We start from the raw sequence: 12,045 nt of genomic DNA on the forward strand, positions 1-12,045 counted from the left end.
GTACGCATGGGATGGTCCGTCTTGGTACTATGTCTATTCGTACAGCTGTTCAATACATTATTGCTTACTGGTACCTATCCTCTTTGTCAAGCTGGCTTCACTTGATTTTAACCCCCCCCCCCCATTTTGAGGCTGCCAGAACTCTAGTGTACGTGTTATTTAAAAAAAAAATATCGACGAAAGCTATCTTATTGGATCACAATTCGACCAATGCAGACCTGCAAGAGGTTTCGAATATTTATAGAGATGCGCCCTCGGGAGGAAAATACTCTCTAGTGGTGGGCAAGGACGATGACAGCCAGCCCTTAATTCCGGTTCGTTGGAGAACAAGGGCGGCGTTCAACTGTGGGCCAACAATAGGCTTTCCATGGTATGCCTACCATCAGTAAAAAGGATCGCCTGGATAGGCCAACAGAGTACGCCATGAGACTTGCACCATAGATGAACTACAAGCTCCAAAGGTCGAGTTTGCAATAGCGCAATGTCATCGGCAAATCTGTGTTGTAGGTGTGTGTGTCAGTGCACTTCTCTACACGTCATAGGCTGTTTTCAGTTTCGCCGTGTCTTGTCTGGCATTTATTTGTGTCCTATAAGGTCACTTACTAATTCCCAAATGGGCCTAACAAAATATTTACTTCTTGGCGTGGTTGTTGGCTACGTTGGATTCCTCCTCGTTGACAGATTTGATCCAGGTACAGAAAGACGTTAAATGTTGTCGTTAATGCAGTCGTTCGATATTTGCACGATTAGTCAATAGGCTGCCATCAGCCAGTAACCTTTTCATGCTCATTCACAGTTGTGAAAAACTGTTTCAAAAAATGGAAGGACAGTTGCAAATTTTCCGCAGAATCGACGGATCGCGCTGAGCAATCAGGCCATAGTGCAAATTTGCCGATCTCGCCCGACAGTATCTATAACCATTATTCGCTGCCAGTGGGTTGCAGTTTATGGCCATGAGTACTCTTAGTACCCAGGAGTGCGAATTGTGAAACCCTCTTGAAGCATTTAGTCATGATCCGAGGATGGTACTCGCAACTAAATATATAGGCTTAGATGTAGTTACTATAGGGCTGTAAAGCGATCTTTTTGGACATAACTGGAAGATGGCTAAAATCAGCCGGTCATATCCAAGTGTTACGAAAGTCAATGTGTGTTGTTGTCAGGGTGCAGACCACTAATTCAAGTGAGAATTTCTGACCAGCTCATAGCATTAAAAGTGCCCCCACAGTATCTTTTGAAAAAGGAGATTGTTTGGCCCCCAAAATGGTGAGATTGTGTAAATCGTTGTCAGGATCAACTCCCTGGGTCTTTGAGCTTTCATATGAGGGCAGAAGGGCTGAAAACTACGGTTGAAAAATGGTCCTAAGTGCCCGAGAGAGTTGACTGAGGGTTGCCACTTGAAAAATGGCTGCAATCAGACTTCGGAAAAATTACTTTTTGGGGGGTGATTTTGTTTTGTGGGAATAATTAAAAATGTAATTGGTTAACCCACAAAAAGATTGAAAAGAAATTGAAAGATAAGTGACCAGACAAGAATTTCATTTGTGTTTCAGAAATCTCAGGGATGTTGGCGTGCATGCTATTGGGCCCTGAACGGTGCTGATTTTACACTGTTTTCAATGGGGCTTGAATTAGTGGACTAGACCCGTCAAGTCCTATTACCATGACCATGTTTGATTCAATAGGCCAGGAAGTATAACCCATTCTCGCTGTGAATGGTGTCTCCTCATACAGTTAACAACAAAATTTTTCACACCCTTGTGTGTTTTTCTAAAGAATGAAAGGTAAGCTGATAGTGTTTGGGCCATAGTTCAATACTTTTAGCTTTCGGGTAAAAACGACTAATGGCTTTGGTTTTACCTCATTTGCATAACAAAGAAAATGCCACATTGTTTAAATTCTGACATGTTCAGAATTATTCACACCCTTTACCTATAAGAGTTAATACACAGTTAATAGTCAATTACGAAGCCCTTCTTGATTACAGCACCCAGGCAGTTTGTGTACCGTTCATGAGGGTTTGGCTCCACGGGAATCTTGGCCCATTCTTCCTTGTCGAAATCCTCCAGCTCTTTCAGGGTGAGGGCCTTCGGGCATGCATGCGCCTTGGACTTGAGGGTTTCCACATGTTTTTGATGGATTCGTATCTAGGCTTTGGCTTGGCCGTGGTAGCACCTCCACGTTGTTAATCCTGAACAATATCTCGACTGATTTTGCCGTGTGTTTAGGATCATTGTCCCGTTGGTACCATGTCCAGTTGGGGCCAAGATGGAGATTTTCTGCTTGAAATTGTCCTGCAGAATCTGGGTGTACTACTCCTTCTTCATAATTCCTTCCACTTTTAAGAGATTGTCAGGTTCACTTGCAGAGAAACAACCCCACAACTTCCAAACTTCACGTTCGGCACAGTGTTCTTTGGGTTGAATGTTTCTCCTTTCTTGCGCCAAACCAAGGAAACATCCCTGTGGCCAAACAGCCCCATTTTCATCTCGTCTGACCATAGAACTGACGACCAGAAACTTTGATCCTTGTCTCGGCGCCCTCTCACAAATGCGAGTCGAGCTTTTCGATGCCTGTGAGTGAGGAGAGGGGTCTTTCTTGGACAAAGCCCATGTAGCCCTTCCTTGTGCAGTGTGCGGCGGATTGTCCGCATAGAAACCTTGATGATGCCCATCTTACCCAAGTTGTCCTGAAGTGACTTGATTGTTGTTCTGGGGTTGGAAAGGGCCTCACGGCAAACTTTCCTAACCAGACGAGGATACACTTTTCGGCAAAGAGAGAGCCATTCCAATCTCCATGTGTCATTGGAACTCGGAAGGATAAGTCGGAGAGAATCAAAAGATACTCTGCCTCCACCTCTGAATGTAAAAATTCTTGCACCCAAAGAGCAGGTTGTATGTGTGGCATATGTCTGGTGGAAATATAAAAGCTAAGCGAATGGGGTAGCATTGAATGTTTGCAGAGAAATTCATTTAGAATAAAATGTTCAGCTTTAATGCCGGAAACATTATCATTCACAAAGTATGAACTGGCCTTCGACCTCTGTTGGATTGATTTCAACCCTCTCCGACAGGCCATTGACAGAAACGCGTTGAAGTGCTTCGGAGGGTAGCCTAAGCAGTTGAAAGAAGGGTAAAACTCGTTTAAACACGCGTGCGATAACGGAATTCCGCGCGGTCACAAATATAGAACATGTGGTTAGACTGGGGAAATGGCGCACTCCCTCGATAAACCATCGAGTTAAAAAAAACGAGTTATTTTTCCAATGATACCGCGTTGAGACTGTGCATTCTAGCCTATCTTGTTGGATATGATGTCACTGGCTGGCTGCTACATCGTTGTTGTGGAGTAGCATGAACGTAACACCGACCGGGTTTCTGCTCATGTTGCGTAAGAAAGTACAATACCTGCTTCAGCGGCTTCTCTTTTGCATGTGTATAAAATTGACACACATGTATGTGTGCATTTAGTGCAACAGGCAGAATTAATCTCTCAAACGATTCCCCGAGTCTTGATTTTTTTTCTTTTCTAGCAAGTATAAATGGCAAACGAGTGGTCATCACCGGTGCTAGCACGGGTATAGGGGAGCAGATAGCCTACCAGTATGCCAGGCTTGGGGCGAGGGTTCTCATCACGGCACGCAGAGGCGTCGTGTTACAACAGGTAATGAGAATCGAGCCAGACCAAGAGATGGCGCAATTTTCCTAGCAACGGAGGCTCCTTTAGTTAGAAATGCACGTCTCTGGTTCACAAACGACTATGAAATGCACGCGTTACGGTCGCGTTGCTACCAGCAAAATGAACACCCCCGACCAACGTGTCTCTTTTCAACCGAGAAGGGGGTGCTTCTGCTCACGGCGAATTGAATATACAAACTCAACTTTATTAGGAAGGGGGAGGGACTAAACATTTGGGTGGAGGCTCACAAAGTTGAGCATGCGCTATTTCACATTTCGCCTGGAGAGGCCATGTGAACAAAGTACATGTATGTTCAGCATCCGGGTTTCACGTTTCCAACAAAGGAGGAGGGGCCTTTTATTTTTGTTTTTTATACACAAGGTGGGTGCCATTCTCTGTTTGAGTTTGTAGAATCCACAAGTGTTATGTCCCATTGATAGGCTATAAGAAACGTTTTGTTTAATGTTAACATACATGAATGTTTACAGAGTAAACAACACAGAACTTGGAAGTTCAAAAATCGCCGCACAGTTGCAAAAAGTTCCCCTAAACACAAAAATGTGTATTTAAATGTACCCATTTTTGAAAATAGAAACGATGAAAATAGGCCTAAAAACAAATGAACTGATGACGGAACTGATTGCAACAGCTCTCCAAAGAGGGCTTCGTGCTAGCTCACAATGAATACATAAAACCACAGGAAAAATCATGACAGACAGTGTGGGCGGTTCATGCGAAGCTATACCGCGCTCGTATAGGACGGTCATGTTGAACTCCGCTGCGCACACGCGCACACCTGATGGCGGCCATTCGAAAAATCACCACCAATCACGATCCGAACCTCAGAATGACACATTTCTGACCCAAGTTTTTTTTAATTAAAGCTACTTTTCATTAAAATGTACCAGAAAACCTTTTAAATGCAAACCCGGGGGACTAACTTGTCTGGAGGGAACAGAATAACTTAGAGGGGGACAAAATTAAAGGGTCCGGGGGACATTTCTACCAAGGTAAATGTGTCCGCTGGACAGTGTTACCGGGGACAAACTACACTGGTGGTCTCAGATAATGATCATGCGTCTGCAAATGACGCGAAAATACACTGACAGTATGAAGTATTAATTAAAGAAGTTTTGACTCATCAGTAGGCCTACTTTGTTTTCTGATGGATTGCTTGACCTTTTTGGGGGGGTCCACCTTATTTGCCTGAACATGAAAATAGGCAAATCTCGGCGGCCTTCGCGAAAAGAAGCAGGCGAGGACGCTCAACACGCATCCAAAGGTTTCTTTTTACTTTGCCTTAAAGGATAGTGGTCGGTTGTTTCACCTTAAATCGATCGATCGATTGAGGTGGATACGAATGTGTGTGAACTAGGATTGACTGGTACAACAAACCCCATGTTGGAGTGAATTGAATATTCACACGCCTAGTTTCAAAAGATCAACCGAGATGAAACAGATTGGTCAGCCAATATCTTAGGGGTAGATTCTACCCCCCCCCCACTGCAAAGTCGTCAGACACCCCAGCTCTTTAGTATCAGAACGTGCATTGAGTTGCAAAAATAAGGCCAACTTGAAGTGACGCACGTGCATGACCCTTTATGTTTTTAGATGACCAGACCGGTGCTCTAATAAATCAGCTATGCGTTGTATACGTTTATACTGACATACAAAGATGCAATCAGTAACTTAGAGTGGCCCAAAGGTTGCTGCTCTGAGATTCCCTACCAAAGAATGCAGACTAAATCCCGTTCCTCTGTTCGTATGATCGTCTCCCTAGGTGGTTTCCAAGTGCAAAGAGCTAGGAGCCCAGGAGGCATTTTACCTTGCACTCGACATGAGCAAAGAGAACGACACCAGGAGGCTGATTGACGAGGCTAAGGCGAGGTTTGGTGGCCTGGACCATCTCATCCTGAACCACGTTGCCTACAGCTCAATGTCAGTGTGGTCGGGAGGGCTGACTAAGTTAAGAAGTGTACGTGCACATCAAATGTAGGACGTTTCCATATTAATGAAGTCATCTTGCCTTGTAAAGCACCCATTTTTTGAAGTGCAGCTGCAATGCGTTTTTTTTTAGTCACATTTTTTTCTGCATCTCTATACTCTCTTCAATGTATGAAAACTCTTTTACACTTCTATTTGGTTTATGCATTAAAGAATACAATTTTTTCAACACCCAAATATATGCTTTCCTGGACAACGGAGGGCGCCGTTGGTGTGATGTCATCCAGGGAAGGCATAATTCTGTGCATAGGTTTTTCTATTAATCTATTAAAATTTTCAACCCAGAATTTACTTACCAAAACATTTCTAAGAAAGGGACTGATGCCTGGTCATTTCTTCACAGTTTTGCTCATGAATATGGAAATAACCATTGGCATAAAAACCAAAAAGATGATAACGGACCTTTGAAACATAGAGCAAAAGTTGAAAATAAGGTTAACTGAGACAGTTCTTAAGAAAGTCTCTTAAGGTTTTTTATTCACAACCGCACACCGTTCGTTGCGTTCGACACTAGTTACTATACTGATCGTAAGACCAAGTCCTTCAAGGAAAATTATACAGTATTATGCCAAAGATCCCCTTAAACAAAATAGAAACAAAATGTCCTTCTCTTTGTCCATAAACCTCTTGTTCATAGTCAATGGACGTCAACTTCCACGCTTACGTGAGCCTGGCAACATTTGCCACACCGATGTTAGCCGAGAGCAAGGGAAGTATCGGCATCGTCTCGTCTGGTGCAGGTGCTTGTGACTGCTTGGATTTTGAACTTTTAAACAGCCATTGTTTTTGTTCGTTTGATGGTACCATGAAAAGAAAGACACCTTCCCCTAGATTTTTGTGGTGCGACGATTTTGGAAAATCAGTAATGAATGTCGTAAGCAGACCGCTGAATGTTTTTAGTTAAGGAACCTTTGCATGCAGTTAAGGCGACAAAAAGGCGTGATTGCGCAGGGGAGAGAGCGATTTTCACGGGGCAAAAAACGTGTCCTGGGATGGAAAATGCATTTTTCCGCGAGAGCAGCTTTCCCAAAATACAAAAGTAGGTAATATCGGGATGAGGAGAGGCAAGCTATAGGTCACCAAACATTTTTTTAATGAAATCGAATTACCCACTCCACAATTTCACCAAAATCAAAACAGAAACCCAGTACATGATAGTTTTTCAATAACCAATATAGTGTTTTTACTTCAAGTTAATCGATTTTTCCACCCATCCACTTTTGCTTTTCGTACTAAACCTGATTTGCTTCATCAAACTTGACACATACGTCGACAATCAGCAAACAATGGCCTGTAAAGATTTTTGTCAAGATGACATCATCGAGTGTCAATTGATGTCATTTTAAAGGTGAACTTTCAGAAACCTATGTACAGAAATACGAACCCTATACTGGGTTTATACTAGACATTGACATAGACAGGGAAGTGTTACATTAAAAACTGAGGTAATGGCATGAGAAGTCATCGCTTGTCGCGTGACTTCACGTCAAAAATTCATTTTCAGACACCAATATCTACAAAAAGTAAAGGTACGATTTGGTTTAAAACTTGATATATATGCACTCGGTGTTATAGAGAAGAACTGAAAAAAGTATGATTACGTCATCACCTGAAAAAAGTTATGATTACGTCATCACATGTCAAGTGACGTCATGGTAAAAATACGCAAAGCTATTAATCCTTTGTAGTTCAAGTCGCATTGGGATGAAAACGTTGGAGATACTTATACAGGGACATATTAAAGGTGAAAAATGAAGTGATTTTTATTATGACGTCATCAATAGCCTCGTGACGTAAATTTAACGGGCATGTATCTAAGGCCTATAGGCTAAGTACACAACTACAGGTCCAATATGGTATTAACATTATATATATATAACCATATTGTCTCGGGAAATTGAAGTACCGTTGTGATGACATCATCATAGGCCTATGTGAAGTGATGTCAAATTAAAGGGAGCTTAGTGAAGGTAATATCCAAAGAATTAAGGTCCGGTTTGTAAGGTGCTGTTCATAATTCGGTGCTATAACTATATTGACTTCATGGTGTGTCACGTCAAACATCCAAAAGAGCTCTTGTTTGTACACAGTTGTTTTTTGTGTTTTTTTTTTTGTCCTTTTTTCTGTTGAAGTTGAAAAAGTTGTGTGTCGTGAGATTTTTCAGCAAGATTTATTTCGAAATATAATAAGAAATTCTGTGAAATAAGCAGCTTCGAGGCATTTTTGATCGGTTAAATCTAAACTTCAGGCAACCTATTTTTTATGACCATGGAAACAAGGATCGAAAGACGATTTTATTTTTATCTGGTTGAGATTAAGGGGCCAGGAAATTGCCTGAAATCAAAATCTTGCTGAAAAAGACCTCATGTTTCACAACACATCCTGAAGTAAAAGTTAGTGAAGCTCCCTACCTTGTTGGGCTATTCATCAGCACGTGCGTATCAATTGACTACATTTTTCCCTGAAGTCTTTCTTTTGTTCGATCAGGAAAAGTAAGTCTTCTGTTTGCAACAAATTACTGTCCAGCCAAGTTTGCCCTCCACGGATTTTTTGATACGCTACGACAAGAGTTCCAGCTGCAGAACATTGAAGTTTCTGTGACCATGTTTGTTCTCGGTAAGAGCCCAAATCATAAAGTCAGATGTACACCTGAGCCAATTTTGCTCGAAGGCCCCTCTTTCATTATTTTTTTTCAGCTGGGCACTTTTATGAAGCAGAAATCGGGTCATAAAGATTGAAACATGTCTTGGCAAAACGGAATGCTTTTTTTTTTTAAATCGAACGTGTTTTTTTTAATCGAATGTATTTTTAAACGAATACCATTTTAAAAAGATCGTATTTTTTTACTTTTGGAATGCGTTTTTAAAAACCATTTGAAATTTTAAAATTTTAAAGATGCCATACATGTTTTCTAGATTCGAATGAATTTTTAAAGAGCGGATGAATTTGTATAGACGGAACATATTTTCTAATTCGTGACGAGTGAACATGTTTTCCAAATTCGAATAAGATTGTACAAAAAAATCCAACATTTTCTCAAGATTGAAACGAATTTTTATGGTCATTTTTTAATATTGGAATAAAATTGTTGACTCCGAATACATTTTAAAAATTTGAACACTTTTCCCAACGAAAAGCTGTCATTCGGCGCACGCATTTTACCCGAAATCTCATTTCATTCCAATTGAGAAAGCATCCGAATTGAGAAAGCATCCAAATTTCTAAAGCATCCGCGTTTAAAAATATCCAATCTTTTTGACGGTGTTCAGCCCGAAGTTCCGAATCTTTTTGGACGATTCGGCTATATTTGATATGCGCATGCGCAGGCAAACTCCTACAGTGGTTCCCACTACCCTTTATTGGTTTAATTCCTTAATTCATTTTTCTTGTGCATTGTTCATTTTAAACAAATGTCGCTGTATTTCTCATTTGGAAGTCAAATCTCAAGTCAAAAACAAATTGCCCCTTCAGTCTGATTCGAATCCAAGTCAGCATTTCCAGGCAATTAACGCCGACTCTTGGATAAAGTCTACTGGACTGACCTTGCTCCTCGGGTCTCTTTGTGTACAGGCGCAATCTCCACTCAGAATGCAATAGACAGTGTCAAGGGCATGGTTCGTACAGATGCCTACGTGACCATGCCCTCCGAGACCGCCTACCGCATCATGACGGGAACCGCCAACAGGGAACGCGAGGTCTACTATCCCTTGCACCAGACTCTGCTCATGCTGCTCTTGAGGGACTCGGCCCCCCGCCTCCTGGAGGCACTGATGCAGGTCATGGTGAAACCTGAAGCCCGCGAGGAGCTGCTCAAGAATCCCAATCCTCTTTTAAAGAAAGACTGACCTGGTACTTGAAATACCTGCTCGCAAAGACAGGCTTTAGCCAAAAAAATGTCATACAGTGTGTTTAGCTTTGACACTTTTGATTGGTGCAGAAATTCCTACATGTTGTATTTTCCGGTTGGTCATCCAAGGCAGTAACTTTTGGTTCCATTAGGGGAGGGTTACCCGAACCCTACATCAACAAGTCCGAAACAAAATCTCTGAAAACACAGCACAGCTTTCCATTAGTCAGTTGCCGATAAAAAGAAAAAGAATCGTTTTTTGCACATGAAAATTAATGTCTTCAGAATGATTTCTGGTTACTTCTGATATCACGGAGTGTAGAGTAGCAAAACAGTGTACGAAGCATTTAGCCAGGGGTATCACACGATGCTAATGAGATTTGCGTAAGGATTCGGGTGCTCGGGCTCCAGCACTAGCCCTGAAATATTATTTTAAGTACCTCGTGGAACCTCAATTTCTGGAAACGATGTGGAGCTATTTGATAGGCCTTTTTGATGAATTCATTTGAAATTCGAAAAAAATGTCATTTTCAATACTTTTCAAAAATATTGTTGTCACTTATACATATAATTCTTTCTTGACTGAAATCCACAAAAGTGTAATTGGTCAAACTTGCTTGATTTTCGTTGGCCCATGCCTGTTACAAGTTACTTCTCCGAAGGTGTGGCCAAAAGTGGAATTTACATCACTCTATCTATAGGCTACGCTTGACTCTCCCTTGAGGAGGACTGATAGATTATATTGCGCATGGGTACGTAATGTACAGAACAGAGCTAAGAACAATGGTTCATATTGTGAAGGTCTTTGGATCTGCATACGTTTACTTTATTACGCACCTCGTGTGGGCATTACTTTCTATCCTTGCAGTTAAGAGAACTCGATGAAAATACTAACTTTTCACTCATACTTTTTCTCTTCCTTTTACTACGGATAATCCTAACTCCCAACAATGCCCCCAAATCTGTTTTCCAGAAAAGGGACTTATAATTCAGCGACGGCCGGAACGATGTCAAAGTGTGTGTGGGGGGGGGCAGTTGTCAGACCATCAGGTATCAGCCATTATATCCATGAAGCCCCACCCCATTATAGGCCCCGCAAAAAGTGTGTGTGGGGGGCATGCCCCGAGCCGAAAAAGTGGGGGTGGGGTGGGCTCTGGCCCCCTTTTCCGCTTCCGTTGCCAGTGACTTATATTCTTGTGCGGACCTGGCTTGGTCCAAAAAATAAGGTTCGCACAACCAACATTACGTGGACGTGTTTTGTTTACAATCCACATACGTTATGTTAGGTTGGCACCACGTCCCCCTTTCTGAAATAGAGTTTCTGAGGCAGTGGGTTCAGGTTTGTTTACTCTGTCAAAAATGGAGAGGAACGTCCAGGAAATTATCTTTAAAGTCAAGCTTGAACGGATGTGTTTAGTAAGTAAAAATGGATTTTCTCTGAGTTTTCTTAACCACAAGGAAATGTACATATTGTGTATGAAACGCCAAAAATGGGCGTTAATTACAAGTGCATGTGGTGCGAAGTACCATCAGTAATGGTGTGTGTCGGCTATATGGCCGCAAAAGGATCTTGAAGTGTTGACCTTAGTTCTTCTTTGAAAATATGACCTGTCAGCGGGGTACGAGTGTAAAGAATCTGCACAAGTACACGACCAAATGTGTTTTTCTTCGTAAAGCGTTTTTATTAAATTTCTTAGCTTAATTTACATGCTCCAGTGTTAACACATTGATATTACTTCTGACAATGTTGAGCTTATGTACTTTTTGTCCTGCCTGTCTGTGTTCTGCACAGATTCGCCAAGCAGACCATTAAGTGAAGACCGTGGGGTTGGACAAAACATGCTCTAGAATTTCAGTGGTTTATAGCAACCCCTTTTTGTTTCTCTTCAGAAGCACAAGGCTGAATTTTACAGTGTATGTAGTGTTCCATTTGACACATGCACTACCTGTCTTTGAGATAATTTGGTTTCTATATTATAGTTGGAATAAACTGGTGGAATAAAAATTCTACATACATAAACAAGAATTGTCCTGTTCAACAACGTGCAACTTGACCCTGTATTAACATTTGATAATGCCCGTTGAGAAGTGATAATGCCCCAGCTAGGCTGCGTAAATCACCCGTTCGCACATAATCACAAGTCTGGATATGAGACAGTTTAATTGATTCTGATTGGTCAAGAGTCTGTGTGCACGCGGCTCGCCTCGCGCGCCAAGTCCATATGAGGAGATTCTTTTGGACAATTTGCGCAAGGAATATACCATAAAATGGACGGGGGTGTTCGGGAAAATGAAAGTAAAATTCTAGAACAAAATCGTTGGAAATCTAGACTCCCTTTGACTCTGTCTGGAAAGATAGTATGAATGGGAATAAGTATGTGACTGCGGCAAGGGCATTATCAGCGTTCAGTCTCAGTGAGCAGGTCTGTATCGCACGTTCAGTTTAAGACCGGCCAAGCGCATAAAACGCGTGACACTAGCTAGTGCTAACGTCCCCCGCGCGCGGGCCCAACTAG

The 12,045-nt window shown here is 41.9% G+C and overlaps 1 protein-coding gene across 1 annotated transcript; it reads left to right on the forward strand.

Annotated features, from left to right (window-relative positions):
• The first annotated feature begins 480 nt into the window (after nt 1-480).
• On the forward strand, nt 481-11,555 carry LOC147798449 (hydroxysteroid 11-beta-dehydrogenase 1-like protein). Its single transcript, XM_022244823.2, has 6 exons — nt 481-692; nt 3,533-3,663; nt 5,459-5,653; nt 6,320-6,422; nt 8,170-8,298; nt 9,253-11,555. The coding sequence occupies exons 1-6, from the start codon at nt 482-484 to the stop codon at nt 9,525-9,527; spliced, it is 1,044 nt and encodes a 347-aa protein (XP_022100515.2). The 5' UTR covers nt 481; the 3' UTR covers nt 9,528-11,555.
• The last annotated feature ends 490 nt before the right edge of the window (nt 11,556-12,045 follow it).

The sequence above is a fragment of the Acanthaster planci genome, linkage group LG08, assembly GCF_054643075.1.
Source record: "Acanthaster planci isolate LZ-2023a linkage group LG08, COTS_SCS, whole genome shotgun sequence".
NCBI classification, from domain to species: domain Eukaryota; kingdom Metazoa; phylum Echinodermata; class Asteroidea; order Valvatida; family Acanthasteridae; genus Acanthaster; species Acanthaster planci.

What these genes read in the sequence shown, in the direction of transcription:
- LOC147798449 (XM_022244823.2), top strand. Translation starts at nt 482, where the DNA reads ATGTCATCGGCAAATCTGTGTTGTAGGTGTGTGTGTCAGTGCACTTCT. An exon ending in CATCGTCTCGTCTGGTGCAG is followed by an intron (nt 6,423 to 8,169) that starts GTGCTTGTGACT and finishes TTGTTCGATCAG; the next exon opens with GAAAAGTAAGTCTTCTGTTT. An exon ending in TGTGACCATGTTTGTTCTCG is followed by an intron (nt 8,299 to 9,252) that starts GTAAGAGCCCAA and finishes CTTTGTGTACAG; the next exon opens with GCGCAATCTCCACTCAGAAT.